The sequence below is a fragment of the Bombus terrestris genome, chromosome 13, assembly GCF_910591885.1.
Source record: "Bombus terrestris chromosome 13, iyBomTerr1.2, whole genome shotgun sequence".
Lineage (NCBI taxonomy): Eukaryota > Metazoa > Arthropoda > Insecta > Hymenoptera > Apidae > Bombus > Bombus terrestris.
The window spans coordinates 12931291-12947263 of record NC_063281.1 but is presented as its reverse complement, the minus strand read 5'-3'; the positions used below and the strand labels follow the sequence as shown (position 1 = coordinate 12947263).

At 45.3% G+C, this 15973-nt stretch overlaps 1 protein-coding gene across 10 annotated transcripts in view; it reads left to right on the top strand.

The window, feature by feature from the left end:
* Positions 1–15973, top strand: part of LOC100649030 (integrin alpha-PS2) — a 74768-nt gene that overhangs the window by 56818 nt on the left and 1977 nt on the right. For 5 of the 10 annotated variants that reach the window (XM_003400092.4, XM_048411389.1, XM_048411390.1 and 2 more), the window contains 7 exons: positions 7774–7822; positions 8511–8591; positions 10305–10480; positions 10779–11017; positions 11406–12021; positions 12216–13118; positions 13659–15752. In XM_003400092.4, coding sequence (XP_003400140.1) covers positions 7774–7822; positions 8511–8591; positions 10305–10480; positions 10779–11017; positions 11406–12021; positions 12216–13118; positions 13659–15752 — 4158 coding nt within the window. The remainder of the gene's footprint in view (positions 1–7773; positions 7823–8510; positions 8592–10304; positions 10481–10778; positions 11018–11405; positions 12022–12215; positions 13119–13658; positions 15753–15973) is intronic. The other 5 variants (XM_012315487.3, XM_048411393.1, XM_048411392.1 and 2 more) reach the window with 1 other exon arrangement.

Here is a 15973-nt window from a genome sequence, read left to right as displayed (position 1 = left end):
TGCGCGAATTTTACATTGAACTTTTCACGGTTCATTCTCGAAAAAGGGATCGTTGAATCGGAAAAAAAAATCTACGCAATTTGTTTTTCGGCTAAACTATCCTCGGAAGAAAGGGACTGCACCGAGCACGTTCATTTCCATCGATCGTGGTAGAGGTACCGAAATATTAGGCAAATTTTGTTTCTATTTAAAGCAGAGGCTCGTCCATTTTTAATAACGTTTTCCTCTCGAACTGTTCGGCGTTAGTTCAGTGGCCGTAGTGATCGCTAGAAGGATCCTCGTGCGCACTAAATCTCGAGACCGGTGATTTAGAAGGCTCCTGAACGCCATTCAGTATGCAATCGGCCATCGATCTTCGCGTTAAACTGCCGCTCCTGGTATCTACCTCTGTTGTATCTGGTTCCGCGCGTTATCCCCCGATCTACAGAGGATCTAGTCAAGATCGATCGATATCCGCCCGATACCGATCTATACGACGCGGAACGCGATCATCGATCCTCTTGTTCCACGGACAAACGTGTACCCCTCTCGTCGATTCGCCACGAAAATAACTTCGAGGAGGTCTTTTCGTGAAATCTCAATGTTGCAGTGGTATTCCCAGCTCGAGGAAATCATTTTAGATCCAGCTCGATAGAGATTTATCTTTTATACGGTCGATCGTGCTCGATCTTCCGATTCGGGCGGTAGAAAGTGTCGTTTGATCGTCGCTGGCGATCGACGCGTCGAGATGCTGTTTCTAAGCACGTAGAGAGAAAATCGAGAGTAGAATCTTACGTTGGGTGAATTTTTAATTTTACGACGCGTGGGGAAAGGCCTGTTTCAATCTGTTGTACGGAATTCGATCTGTTGTATAAAAATTGGTTGAAAAATAGCAGAAATTTATCGAGCTCTCGAATTTGAATAAGAAATTTTTAATTCGAAGTTTCTTTTCAACTTTGTTTGAATAAAACTTAAAAGCCAGAACTTAAAACGTTCCATCGATGGTCCTAAGTAGAATTTAAAATCCATTCGACTTCACCGCCCACGATACCCTCTCCAAAACGTGATGTAACAAAGCTAGTGGAAGCTAAGCTACCCTCTTGTACGTCTTCAACCTCTCGAGCTATTCATTCGCAATATAAACTGAAATGCAACACGTGTCCACTTCAGTTTCACGTTATCGCGCTTGAAAGGGGCTGCTTCCACTTTTGCAATTCAGAAAAACTGTTTTCGACCATACAAACGGTATTTTCGTTTCCTGTATTCATATTCGATAGCTGGTCGCTTTGTTATTTGTTTCTCGCCGATCATTTAACCACAGACCTGCAATTCTTTCCTGGAAATGAATTCGACGAATCAAGAAGAAAATTAAATACTCGTCACGCGAGACACCACGATAATCCTCCTTCCTCTAACCCCAACAGACACCAAGAACCCTTATTCGATGATCGTTTAAAAAATCGAAACTCAACCCTGTCGTATATAGCAGCGAGCTATCATAAACGTCTCTCGATTTCTTGAAAAGTCGTTGGAAGAACTTATCGACCGCCCCACTACGGTCGCAGAGGCGCACATAAATACGTGGAAACGGTGGCATAAATTTCAGCATGCTCCCATACATATTTGAGCGACCGGTTATATTTCAATCTCGGATGGCCAGTTTCCTCCCCCTCGCGATCGGCGCCAGAATACAACTCGTGCCGGTCGTGTTTCGTGTAGAGAGAGGCAAAGAATACGGCCGCCATTGTCTCGGTTGCAAATTTTTCGCGTGTACAAGCATCGAGGCAACGCTACTCCGTAGGGGGTACATCGTGTCGGTCTCTTTCCCCCTTTCAACTTCGAGCGTCTGTGCGCCATCGAGCCGCTTCTGTGTTCAGCCGTGTCGTACGAGTTCCCTCGACAAATGCACGTATTTGCTTGGCTACCGGTTCGCTAATACCTTCGCTGTAAAAGCAGCGCACAGGACACGGGGGTTGGAAATTTCGTACGGGACGGCAACTTTTCTCCGAAGCGTTTGAATTTTTGAAACGCCAGCTGCCGCGGATCTTCGTATCTTTGTTGTGCCACTGACGCGCGCGGATTACTTGGTATTTATTCGTTGAATTAACGCGTGGTAAAAATTAACGCAACCGTTTGTCCGATGAGACGTTTAGATTAAAAAGGCAGATACTGTATCTGGTGGAACTTCGTAGGGCTTCTGTGTCTGGATTCTCATTGTTCGTACCGCCTGAGACTTCCGGGTGCGAGACTAATCAGGCTATGATTAGTCTTGATCGAGTCACATAGCTGCGAGGCTACCAGCGCGTCGAGACGAGGCTTCGACTCGATGCTCGTTGGATACGCCAGCTTCGTCTGTTAGCTGCGATTCTCATAGCCCGTCGGATGGCGCCGGAACATAAAAGTCACGGTTATTGCACCCGTGCACAGTGTTGGGCGTGCACGTGACTCGGTGGCACGGTTTGACATTGTTGGTCGACGAGGAGGGCCCATTGTTCGCGTAGCGTGCGAATCGGCCGTACGGGCCGGCTCACAAATAATAACATTTCTGCGGGACGATAAATAAAAGCGGCCCCTAAAGTGCAGCAGCAGGCTGGCGCCACTAGAATGCATACGGTAAGAGAAGAGACCGGCTGCATGCACTCGATGCACTGACGCAACCGAGATGCCCCGCCGATAGCGTCGAGGAGTTTATGTCACAGCCGTGTTTTTTGCTCCAACTGGAAATTAATGGGCCACGATTCTCCCTGAATGATTCGAAGCGCGTTTAGCTGAGAGAAATTTTACTTTCTATAGATTTGATATTAGTCTTGGCTCGGGTTGAGCCAAAGTAAGGCACATCTAGATTTCTCGGAGAAACAGCAGCGACTGTAGAAACGCGCGTTATAGACCATAAGAAAGAAGCGTCTAATGCAAATGCGGTAAGTCGACTGCATAAACTCGGCGATCCGGCAGAATTACAGCGCGAGGCTTGTCGTTTGTAACGCGACTGTGCTTACGAGTATCGTCCGCGCGGTTTCTAATGGAGCAAAGATTACGTATCGGAGGGCAGTGAAAATGCATTCCTATTATTCTTCCTGGCCTTTACGTTACCTTCTTACTCTGCCTATGCGGTACATTCTACCTGTATTTTACCTATTACTATTTTGCGTACAAGCAACCGATTGTGATTCTTTGTCCGAGTTTGTTGTTCCAACGTAACGCTGAATCGATACGTTTCTGTATCAGCTTTGTACAAATTTGCTCAGAGTTTCGTTTCGTTATCGATAAAAATTGTTTAATCCTTCCTAGACTAATGTAGATCTGTTCCACTCTTCTTCGAATTCGAAAGAAACACACGAATGAAATTGATTCGTCAACGATCCGAACGATCCACGTGGTATTAAAAATCTTTTCGACAAATCTGTCGACCCTCCTCCGTCATCGCTTTATATCGAATTTAAAAATCTGAAAGCGCTCGATTCGCACTTAGACAGGACGACTCGCGTGCACGATGCACGCGGTTTGTTCGAATCGCGTAACACACGGCGCTCTGGGAAGAGAGAGCCGGATGGGAGGAAAAAGGGCAGACGGCGACACGGCTGCGGCGAGCAGCAATAGAAACGACAGGGGAGTCTCAGGTGGCCATTTAAGGCACGGACATTTCGTTCTGTCACCGTGTTCCGTGTTCACCGTCGACCAGCGTTCGCAAGGAGGCCACCTACGCGCCGCTGCTCGTCCTCCCTTAGCGGCCGCATTGTTTTACAAACGGCCGCCATTTCTCATGATAAGCAGAGTAAAACGAAACTAGACACGGCCCTTTGGCTGCGACTGAGCCGGGCAATCCGCTCGCGGTGCCGTCACATTTTCGCGTTTTAACTTCGTGCCAGAGCTATCGACTGCGTTCCGCATCGCTAGCAAAACTTTTTGCTTCGTCCTCTTCTTTTGTCGGATTTTCGTCCACCGCCTGGTTTTTTAATTCTTTCCGGGAGAAGCTCCGACGCCGGAATTCTAGGAAACGAAGATGAATTATGTTCTACCTTGCAATTTATACCGTTGCGTTCTCAAGTTAGATTTTTAGGCTGGTAGAAACAACGAAGCTGTGAAACGTCGATAGTTTGGCAGTAAAGGGGTATCGGTGTTTTCTAGGAACGTTAAAAAAGTTTTGTCAGTTATCTTTGACGTACGATATAAATATTAACTTTTATCCGCAAAATGGCCTTTCAATTTTTCAATTTCATCCATTTGTTACAAAGCTACGATCGTTCGAAGTCAGCGATTACCAATTTCTCGCTCTCTTCGCTCGATACTTCGACTTCTTTTTTTCTTTACAACTTTCTCGTCATATTGCCGGTAAGAAGGCATGCTTTTATAATTTCGTGGAACCTACAGAACGATGTCCCGTAGATGTTTCTAATGCCTGTGCTTCATTCTACTTCGATGCTACGAAAACGAACTGTAGATCCGACAAAGAAAGCTAGAAACGTAGGAACAGGTTTCGATAATTCGTATAATTCGCAAAGCTTAAAAACGGGCATATTCTCTTAAGTTTTCCTATGCCAATTTCCACCACTCGAGCGTCTCGGAAATATTCGACGGCTGCCCAATTTATCTATCGCACGTAGTCTAACAAATGTCGCCGTCGCGTTCAACAACCGCTCGCTTGAACTCTGACACCGTCTTTCCCCCTCGATCGTTCGCGTCTTCGCCTAATCTTCTCTCTGGTATTTCCGTACTTCTCGTTCTTCGTTCGATCTTCTTACGATCCTTGCGTTTCCTTCACCGTGAAACGCGCGCGTGGGCGTACGACTGCATCGGCGCGTAGGTGCATCCTAAGAGAGTACACCGACATTGTCCCGCGATTAACACTTTGATCCCGGTGATACTTAAGCGGAATCGTGGGTTTGCTTTTCGCGCGAAGGTCGCTGCAGGGGGACGCTATTTATGAAAACTAGCAGCCAGAAGACACGTAGAATTTGCGAAGGGAAAAAATTTAGCAAGCATATGTTCGTAGTTTTAGAGTCGCGTAATCGCACGGCTATGGGCATTTACTATAGTCACGTTCCGAGAATTCATGGTTACATTATGCTCATGATCATCCGCAAATCGTTCCCGGCTGTTTCATAATAATTATAGTCGTTTCGTGCGTTCAATTTGCAGCAATTATAGCGACTCCTAGGGGGCCATCCTATTATAGTCATTGTACGATCTTTATAGTCACATTGTAACCATTACACTCGTAGTACACCATTTGCATTCCTCGATACAAGCCTAACGTAATTTGTATTCGATTCCACGTTGACTCGAATCTAATCCAAGAACTCAAACTCGATGCAAACTACGATCTCGAGAAAAAGAAGTCCGTTGTCATCTCCGATGCTATTCGTATCGTTCGATATCATCGTCAACCGTGAATCTGCATTCGGTCTCTATCGATCATTCTGTTACGGAACGTTGATTAATATGTATGCGGGACATAATCTCTACTACTGTTGCATCGCCGTTAGATAAGACCGTGCAAGACGTGTACCGCTACACCGTGTAAAACGTAAAGGCATCGCGTGGCAGGAAGTTGACTTTGCGGGCTTTCGACTTCGGTAAATACGCCGCTAAAAAGACCTTCTTCCATCGTTAGCCGCGTAATGGAATATTAAGTTCTAATAACGCGGACGATCGTCCGATCATACACGATAAATGGAATTAATTGGAACGATTGCGTTTCATCTCTCTATTAAGGCTACTAAACGGGCAATTAGCAAATTAACGGCGGTGCTTTGTGCGTTAAGAAAAATTTCGTTTATGGAAATTAGCGGAACTATTTGCAACGGTATATCGACGATTCGTAATTTTTCTCTGAAATTTTATAGATTTAGAACGGCGTAGTATCGATTTGTTTGCAGTTTTGTCGGCTCGTTTTCCCTTAGCTGGCTATACCTTCTTCTTTCGTTTCTTCGATACGAATTGAAGGAGCTGCTGCAATAAGAGGACGGTTCTGTTTCTTTAATCATTTGAACCCATCAAAATGAAATTATTTCTTTAAACGCGCTACAAATTCATAGTCGACCGATACTCGTAACAACAGACGCTTTTAGATATAAAACCTGTACCTTTCTTGCTCTTCCAGATGGATACGATTTAAGTATTGCAACTGTCTCCTTGGTGTTGCAAGCCGTTCAGTCTCAACTTTGACATTCTTTCTATACCGTACGAACCTCTTATGAATTCCATTTTTTTTCACGGCCTGGCAGTCGCGTCGCAGCAAGTAGTATAACTTTGTACGCGTCAGACGAGTAAAAGCGTGAAAGTTTGTCTGCGGCGGCCGCATGGGAACGACCGATAGGAAGGTTCGGCCGCGATACAGAGGTATGTCGATGATTTCGAGTGGCACTCGAGTAATTCATGCGCCGATTAAGTGCACGGTCGAGCATCGGAGGAGAGAAGCGTGTGTGAACGTGGCTGAAGAGCGTTGTTTTATCACCGGCTGCCAAATGTTGCGACACGTTCTCGAGTTACGTTACATGTCTCGGAATTTATTGACTTTTAATCGAACCGCTCATCTCGTCTATATTTGTCTTCGGCTTTCCGCGGAGTCTGAGCTACTGTAACGAGTACGGGGTCGTACGTAAATATCGGTAGGCTTGCGTAACGCATCACGCGTTCCAAAGATGCTACATTTAGATTGAAAAACAGGTTCGCGTAGAATGCCGAGTAATCGGCTTTTAATCGTAATCGATTAAAAGTTGGCGGATGATACGATCAGTTTAATCGGTCGTCGAGTTTCTGTCGGAAATCCTCGAAACTCGCGTTGAAAAAGTCGATTGACGACAACGTGGAATATGGCCCTTTGTGTAAAGCGAAAAATTTCGTTCTACATTTTCGACTTAGTTTAGCAGCTTAACGCTAGTCCCTGGTCGAACCTAAAAACGTTCTCGATCCTCGCTTCGTAAATTACGCACGTTCTTGCGATTTCTTCAACGATCGAAGAAACGGTTCTCGCTGCTCTTGCCAGTTACCAGGGATTTCACAGTGGCCGTTGCTTGATTTTTCCGCAAACGGGCGTCGCGATGGTCGCGAACGCTGGATCGCGAAGGCCACGATCCGCGAAACCGATTTAACATGCGTGACGCGCAACGCGCCGCATAGACACGCGACTAGCATACGTACGAGTCGCTGATTTATCGCGTCTCGGGCTCGTGCGCGCGAGCCTCGTCCCTTATCTACACCATTATCTTCTCGATTGAAGAAAAGTTGAACTTTCGTGGGTGCGTCCGTTTCCTGGTTACAGCGCCCGTGGCTGGGAAAAATCGCCAGCCGGTGATCGCGCTCGTTGTTGCTCGTGCGTGTTCCACACGCGTCCTGTATACGGAAATTATACGAAGATAGTTGTTCTCGATCGCACGTGCGATCCGCTAAAAAAGAAAAAGAATTTATCAACTTATTCCGTTAGCGACTGCGATCGCGTCACGGCACAAGCTCGAGTGAAGATCAAATACCTCGATGCAGACTTCGATCCTTTCCATTACGATCCTACTACGTTGCCGTTAAATAAAAAACGAGATCGAAATCTCGCATGAGCGTAACTTTTGAATCCATCGTGACGTTTAAATAAAAATCTATCGGATACACGATGCTCCTGACACGTAAAGAGGTATCGTCTACCGCGCTGGTGAAAGTAACCCGAAGAATTCTATTAAATATTCAGGAAAAGAAGGAATGAGCTTGTCCGATAAAAAATAAGTACATCGTAAAGCGTTTCTCGTGGTTAGTTATTTGACGTCGATTAATTTCTCTAATGGAGTGCCTTTCTATTCGTTTCAGAACGGTGAGAGGCTGTTCATCGGAGCGCCAGGAAGTTGGTACTGGCAAGGTAAGGTTCTTTCGTGGTACACCGCTTCCACGGTTCGATTTAGGTCGACAATTTCACAATCGATACCACCTTGAGACACGACATCTTGTTCGACTTGTAAATACGCGTATCAATCCTATTTTGATTTCCATTTAATTGGGATATTCGAAGAAGCTGGAAACACAGGACGAAAGAAGCGAATTTCGCGATAGAAATTGTTACCGTCTCTTCGAATATCTAATTTCAGACCGTTCGAAGTCTCGATTTCTTTCAGTACGAAGCAACTCGAGCAACTCGAGTCGTTTATTATGAATTTTCGTAAAAAATAAAATTACAAAGATTCGTTGAATTTCGACTTTCGAAAGTTTCGAAGGCTCACGGAGAATCTCAACGATCGGTGGAATTTAAATTGCACGTATTGTAAAAATGGAAATATTATTCGAATTAAGGAATTTCCCGGACCTCCCTAAACCAATTGGGCTTCTAAAAAATACTCGGCAGAATTGCGATCGGCAAAATTAAATCCCCATTTACACCCACTAATTGGACGGTGAACGGTCACTGGGCCGCTAATAAAAAAGAGAAACAAGTCGGAGCTCGAGCTTTCATAACGCCTGGGCAACGGAACGGCAACACGTAATACATCGCGACCACACGTGCTCAGTGGGTGTTTGAAGTGATTTAGAAGGCTTTCGTTGAACGATTCCAGGTCAGATATACTCGATCAGCACCGCATTGAGATTGGAGTTCTTAGCGACGATGTTTGTCATCCCCGAAGCAGATGCATCAGGTATCGCGTACTTGCAGGCGCCCCTAATCAAACGAAAGATAAACAAATGTGTCGTTTAAAACCAGCCCCCTGTTTTCAACACCTCTAATCTGCCGCCATGTTTTCTTAACGACGGCGTTCATTAACAAACGTTGCTTCATGCTCCGCGACGATCTTTTCGTATTGAGTTTTCTGAAACTTCACAGCGTGCAGCGTTCAAGGAAGTACGACAAGTATTCCGATCAAATATCTCTGTTGTTTCCAAAAGATACGACGTTATTTCGAGAGCGGAGCCGTTTTCCTTTTATCTTCGTCTCGATGTAACGTCGTAGCGTAGTAACGTTGCTAATTATATCGAGTTCTGAGAATTTATGCAGCGGAATATTTCGTTTAACGATAAATAATTACCGTTTGACTTAATCGCAAATTTCATTTTTATTTCCTACTTCTTGATACTCGCGGACATTTTCTTCTCTTGAAAAGCGAACCAGAGATATTTATCGGCACTGCCCTGGACGTTTCATTCTGCGCATCATAAATATCGATCCACGCATCGATGGTGTTCGCGATAAATTCGAAACGATGAGATTATTTGCCACGCGATCGCGGCATTCGTTTGCTTGGCCCCCCAAATAATCAATTTCCAATAATTCCATATTCATCTGGCTTCCACTCATGCGGATTTACCGCGATTAACCCGACGCCTGTGATTAATAACGATTCGAACGAACTCGTGTTGAACTGTCACGCTCAAGAATATCGTAAATGCCAAAAAAGAAAAAAAAAAAAAGAAAAGGGAAAGAAAAGAAAGCGAGGGAGCAAAGAGCATCTTTTGTTCCGTACATTAGTTTGCAATTAACGTAGAGTATAATCTTGTATGCTTGACAGTTTGAGGCTTGTGACGCCTCTGACGCTCCTCCCCCTCAGTGATTAATATCCGATTGATGATTAATGCACCGTATGCTATGATTACTTATTAATTACTGCCAGGTGAGACGAGGGTGGCAGTGTTTAACTGGTGCAGGCTCGCTTCCATCGCAGCTTCGCGTTGCAGCCAGAGAATAATAATACGAAGCCAGTCTGTAGTAACAACAATAATTTCTAATTAGACTCGAAAGAGTCTCCTTGGTTGTTGACGTTTAGTCGCAGTTGCATAGTAGTGGCGACCATCGGAATAATATCAGCGTCGTTGATAGAGCTGCGCTTAGAAGCTGGATTAATCATAAAAGCGCCGCTTTACGAGCGTGTATCGTTACCAACGTTTTTTGACTACGATTTTCCGATTTTATTCCGATTTCAAGTGGCTATCCAAATGGAATAGAAAGCAGCTTTAAATCGCGCGGTTTAAATATCTGTATTTTATATTGAAACGCGTACAAAGTCGAGAAGTAACGTTTGTATCGGCTCGTTAAATTTTCATTATTATTTAAATTTGCTCTAGTCAGATCAATTATACGATCGAGTAATCGATACTTTGTATTATAGCTGTACTTGCAATCAGATATTTCTTCTGACATCGCATGTTGCTAGTTTCTTGTTAATATTCTCGCGGATATTTCCCATGTTACGATCAAGCATTCTATATCGATCCAAGTTTCTCACAGATATTAAATTCCTATTTCGTGTCAGTGCGCGTTCCGCTGGATCGTAGTCAGAAAGCAAATACGTTTGGGAAAGTATGTGTCTGAAATCGTAGGTACAACTTGGTGATTGACTCCATCGATTGCTTTACAGGCCAAGCGTTTTCACAGCCGTTGAACAGCCGCGCGAGAATAATGTTCACGAAGGAAGGGCCAGCCACCGAGGACGATAGCTACATGGGTTACTCTGTCACGACCGGCGATTTTATTGGAAACGGTGACAGCGGCACCGCCGTCGGCGTACCTCGTGGCTCCGATCTCCTCGGCAAAGTATGCTCATGAAATATTAACGCGGTAATTCGAAAGAAAAGAAGTCGTGGGATCGGAAATTAATTCTCTCTCGTAGAGAAAGTAACCTACCGGCAGAGATCGTTCGCTCGCTTGTTTCTTCGCGGAAACCGTACGAATTCCAACCATTGAGATTTGTTAGAAACGATTATTTATTAAATCGTCGCATCGAGAAACAAGTTAACGAGCAAATTCGATCGGCGAAGGTAGAAGCGAAAACGTTCGACCATCGCGAAACACCAGGTTTCGTATAAAATTAAAGAAAAGTCTTCGATCGTAGGTCATTATCTTTACCTCGAACATGACGAATCATCGCAACATCACCGGAGAGCAAATGGGAGCTTACTTTGGTTACGCCGTTACTTCTGGCGACATCGATGGCGATGGACTAGACGATCTCATAGTTGGTGCGCCTATGTACACGGTGCCAGATAACCCGGAAATGACCATCGAGACCGGAAGGGTGTACGTGATCTATCAAGGCGTTGGAGCTGAAAAATTCCGCAAAGTTGACTCTAGGTACCGTCTCGTCTCGTTCTTGTTGCACGCGCGTTATCAGCCAAAAGTTCCACGATATTCCAGAAGCGTCGATCACAATTTTCAATTTTTACGCGTGATATTCTTTTCGTCTGTAATTCCATTAGCGGATGCTTTACTTACCAGGTGACCGATCCAAGCCATACTAATAAACAGTCCTTCCCAAAGAACATAGGCAATCGTCCGATTTAAAGTTACTATCGTAGAAAAGAGGACACTCGTGTTTGTCGTAATTGAATTTTGCTGGTACACGAACGAATCGTCGTTATCCGTGGCTGAAAGTAGTTGCAAGGAAGATCCTTAGGATCAGCTAGAACTCGAGAACACACGGATCGTTGAACTCGCGCGATAATTGCTTATCGTTATCCAGGGACGGAGAGAGCAACCGCGGACGATTCGGCTTGTCACTGGCCTCTCTGGGGGACATCGACCGTGACGGTTATGGTGACTTCGTGGTGGGTGCTCCTTACGGTGGTTTACGTGGTCACGGTGCCGTGTACATCTATCACGGTTCGTCAACCGGCGTTCTCGAAAAGTATTCCCAGGTGATCTACGCTGAAAACCTCGATGTACCGGTGAACACGTTTGGATTTTCCGTGTCTGGTGGCCTCGATCTCGATGGAAATCGTTATCCAGATTTGGTGGTCGGTGCTTACGAATCTGCCACCGCTATATTCTTCAGATCCAGGCCAGTCATCAAGATGGATTCGTACGTGTCCTTCGATCTGGAGTCGAAGTTGATCTCTCTGGACGATAGAAATTGTACACTATCGGACGGCAGCAGAGTCACTTGCCTTCCTCTGAGAGCTTGTTTCAAATATAGCGGAGAAGGTGTTTTCTCGAGGCATAATTTCAATATTCAGTACGCCCTGGACGTGAAGAAGACAAAGAGTCCGAGATTGTTCTTCTTGGAGCTGGAGGGAAGGAACACGATGAATCGAACGATCATGGTCGATCGCGAACGACAGTTCTGTCGCACCGTTCAGGTTCGTCTAAATCATTTCACGAAGAACTTGATTGGAAATTTTCAAGTTCCACTACCAAAAACTTTCAAGTATTATTTAATAAAAAAAAAAGTAAACGTAGAGATAGAATTCTATTTGTTACATTGTCAGTCATAGCTGTCCAAAACTTTGACTCGTTAGATCTAATTAACCGGAATTCCTTCCGCCATTCATAGGTATACGTGACACCGAACATTCGCGACAAGCTTACATCCCTGGACGCCGAGATGCGGATGAGTCTCGACGAGGAACGCTACGAAGACACTCGACCGAGAGACCCTAGACTCTCCTTGCGTCCCGTTCTGGGCTCCACGACGTCCAGGAAGGACTCTCTGTCCATCAGAAAGAACTGCGGCTCCGACAACGTGTGTATCCCAGATCTGCAGATGAACGTGACATCGAACGTGCAGAAGTACCTGCTAGGCTCCGGCAAACGGCTGCAGCTAGACGTGTTGGTGCAGAACATGGGAGAGGACGCTTTCGAGTCGACGTACAACTTGAAACTACCCGCTGGTATCGATTACATCAAAGTGGAGAAGATCGAGACCATGGGGGTGCCTGTTCAATGTTCGGCGCCCAAACAATCAAATAACAATACTCTTCGTTGCGATATTGGCAATCCACTGCAGAAGAACGGATTAGTTAAATTCAGAGTATTGTTGCAACCTGTCACGTCGCATGGAATGAAGCCGATTTACGAGTTCGAAATGGACGTGAACACCACCAATCCTGAGAATCCGTACACGACCGACGATAATACGTATACCTTGAGATTGCCAATTTGGATCGAGACCGATCTACGAATAGACGGTGAAAGTAAACCGAAGGATCTGTATTACAATCCGGATAATTATACCAGCGAGATAAATGTTACTACGGAGGCGGAGTTTGGACCAGCTATGACGCACAATTATACTATTCGGAACCAGGGCCCGTCGGACGTTATCGAAGCGGAGGCTTTTCTTATTTGGCCTGCTCAAACCTTGGCTGGAGACACGTTGCTATATTTGTTGGAGCAACCGGAAACTTCTGGACCCATCGCCTGTGAACCTGCCAATGCAAATTATCTTAGTCTGAAGGTACGTTTCGAGACTTATTATATTTTTATTACAACACTTTGACAGCCTTACGTTTAGACTTTAGGTTTAGACTTTACTGCCAATCGTCGACACTTTCACTCAGTCAATTATCGTATAATTATGATACATTTTTAAGAAAATCGCATTGAATCCATTGTATCGTACACTTGAGCTTTGTACGAATATGTGTATTCATTTCCTGATCGTCCTATACACCTACACAAGTCGAGATTATAATCCTTTGCTGACCAATCGCTTTCACCGAGTCGTTAGACTCACAAATTGCCGGCCTTTTCGATGCATTTGTAAATCGTTTCGCTTCGATGGAACGCTATCGGATACAGGAATCATTTGGCTCGCGCGTAAGTGCCGATAAAATTAAAAAGAAAAAGCCGAAGCCAGGTTCGGATGGAAGAAGCGATCTTTGTAAAATAACTTTGTAAATAATTTCTCGTCTCGAAATAGAGAACGTTCCCTTAAATCGACCGAACGAATGATAACATTCAGATGAAAAGTAGTATATTCGTATGCTAATTACAGCTGGACCAACGCAGAAGTATGTACTGGCATCACCCAGATCCATCGGGAGTGATCCTGGACGAGTCCCAATCAGGCAGAACGATTAACGTGCAACGAGGCTTCGACATGGATAAAAGTAAACTGTCCCAGAAAGAAGAGTCCGAGATCAACACCGGAGACAGTTCCAACATCCAGAAATCTCGTCATTCCTCCTCCTCTTCGTCTAAAGCGATCACCAGTGAAACAAGAAGGTTCCAATTATCCGACACTGGGAGCAAACCAGACGTTCTAATCACCACCTACACTCAAAACAATTCAGGGACCAGCTCTATAAATACGGCAGACTTAGCCGCTGGCAACAGAGGCGTGATCTTTCACACGGAGTCTGGCGGTTACGGAGAGACGGCTACGTTGGGCGGTGGTTTCCGGCCCAGTGACGGTAACAGTCTAGGTGCAAGAGTACCAGACTTCGAAGGAGGCCATGGATCGTACGTGAACCATTCGGAAACCTTCGTAAACCGCTGGGGTGAGACCAGCGTTTCTGGAGGTCGCTCGTCTTCGTCGGATAAATACGGCTCTAACGTAAACGAGAACGATGAAAGCTACCAGGAGCTATTGAGACAACGACAGGCACAACGTGAACGCGAGGAGGAGGCTCGATTGGAGCGTCAGAGAAAAAAGGAACAACACATGGCCGCGCAAAGACAACGAGAGGAGCAAGAACGTTTATATTATCAGAGGAGACAGGAAGAAGAACGCAGAAGGGCGGACGAGGAGATGAGGAAGAGACAGGAGGAGGAACGAAGACAACAGCAAGAAGAAGAGATACGAAGGCAACAAGAGGAACAACGAAGAAGAATAGAGGAAGAGGAATATAGGCTGGAGCAGGAGAAACGTTACGGCAGTTCCTCCGAACATCGTGGAGTTCAGAGTGGTTTCATCAGCGGTGATCGAGAAGAAACTGTACGAGGAGGCGAATTCGGATTCCAACTACGTAACGTCAGCTCCACGCAGGATCTGGCACGACTGTTTGGATCCTTGTCGAAGTCAGCGACTGGTTACGAATTGTTCAACAGACAGGGCAAGCAATATGTTCAGTTTATGGGAAGATTCCGAAATTCTGCCGACAGAAGGGAGTATATAGAGTTCCAAGATGGATCTACGTTTCCTCTTCAGGACCGTTACGGAGGAGAGAGTTACGTTTCTGGACCTACGGAGAACAGAGACGGTAGATTCTTGAAGATAGAGGGTGAACTTCTGGTCGATTCGAGCGGAAAAGGGTTCATCGTGCTTAAAGATGGTCGCAGATTCCCTCTGCAGGGCTCGTTTACCTACACCGAGGAAAGAACCTATACGTTGGATCCATATAGTTACCAGGGAGGTAGAACCGGTAGCGAATACGAAACGAAGGGTTATAGTAAATCCTGGAACGAAGAATCTAGCCAAGCTGCTGGCATAGGAAGCGACTACGAGTCCAAGTATACCAGCACGCACGAGGAAAGAAGAATAGAAGACAGAAGAGTAACTAGCAGAGTTTACGGAAGAGAGAACCGCGATACTCCCGAGGAACGTTTGTCGACTAAGATTCCAAATTCCAACGATGGTTCTAGATTCAGACGAGAAAGCGATATGGTTAATGTGAGGGAATTTAAAAAATTCGAGAAGCTCCATAGAATACCTAGGGATCTTGAAAACGATCCTTTAATGCCAGAAGCAGAATTCGGCGAGGAAGATTACGAGAGCGATCTAAGAAAGCAGGAACCGGTTAGTCTTTGCAAGACAGCCAAATGCGTGATGCTGAGATGCGTTTTGGGTCCACTGAAGAAGGACCAGGAAGTTTGGATCGGAGCTAGGTACAGAGTGGACGCAAGGACGCTGAAGAAGGTCGCTCTGCAGGAAAAAGTCAGGGTTTCGACTCGATTGGAGGCACAAGTCACCAAGCAACCGTTCATAGGCGCACCTGCCGAACAGGTGATCAAGAGCCACGAAATTAAGACGAACGTCGAGCCAAGCATAACACCATCTGCGCCGGATGTTATTCCGCTCTGGGTCGTGGTACTCTCTGCCTGCGCTGGAACGATCATTCTATTACTGCTTATTTTCCTGCTGCACAAGGTTTGTTTATGCAAATTAAGCGGTACGAGTTTGCGTAAGACGATGTACGATGATATCAAGGCTTGTTTGTTGAAAGTATCTATCGAGTGTTGTAATCTCTCTAAACTTTTCTTATCCTTCTAGAAACATTTACATTCTGTTCTCGTTTTTGCTAAAAATCTTTCGTTAGAAAAATCGAGGAATCTCGAAGATTATTTGTTGAGAATGTTGTTGATATTACA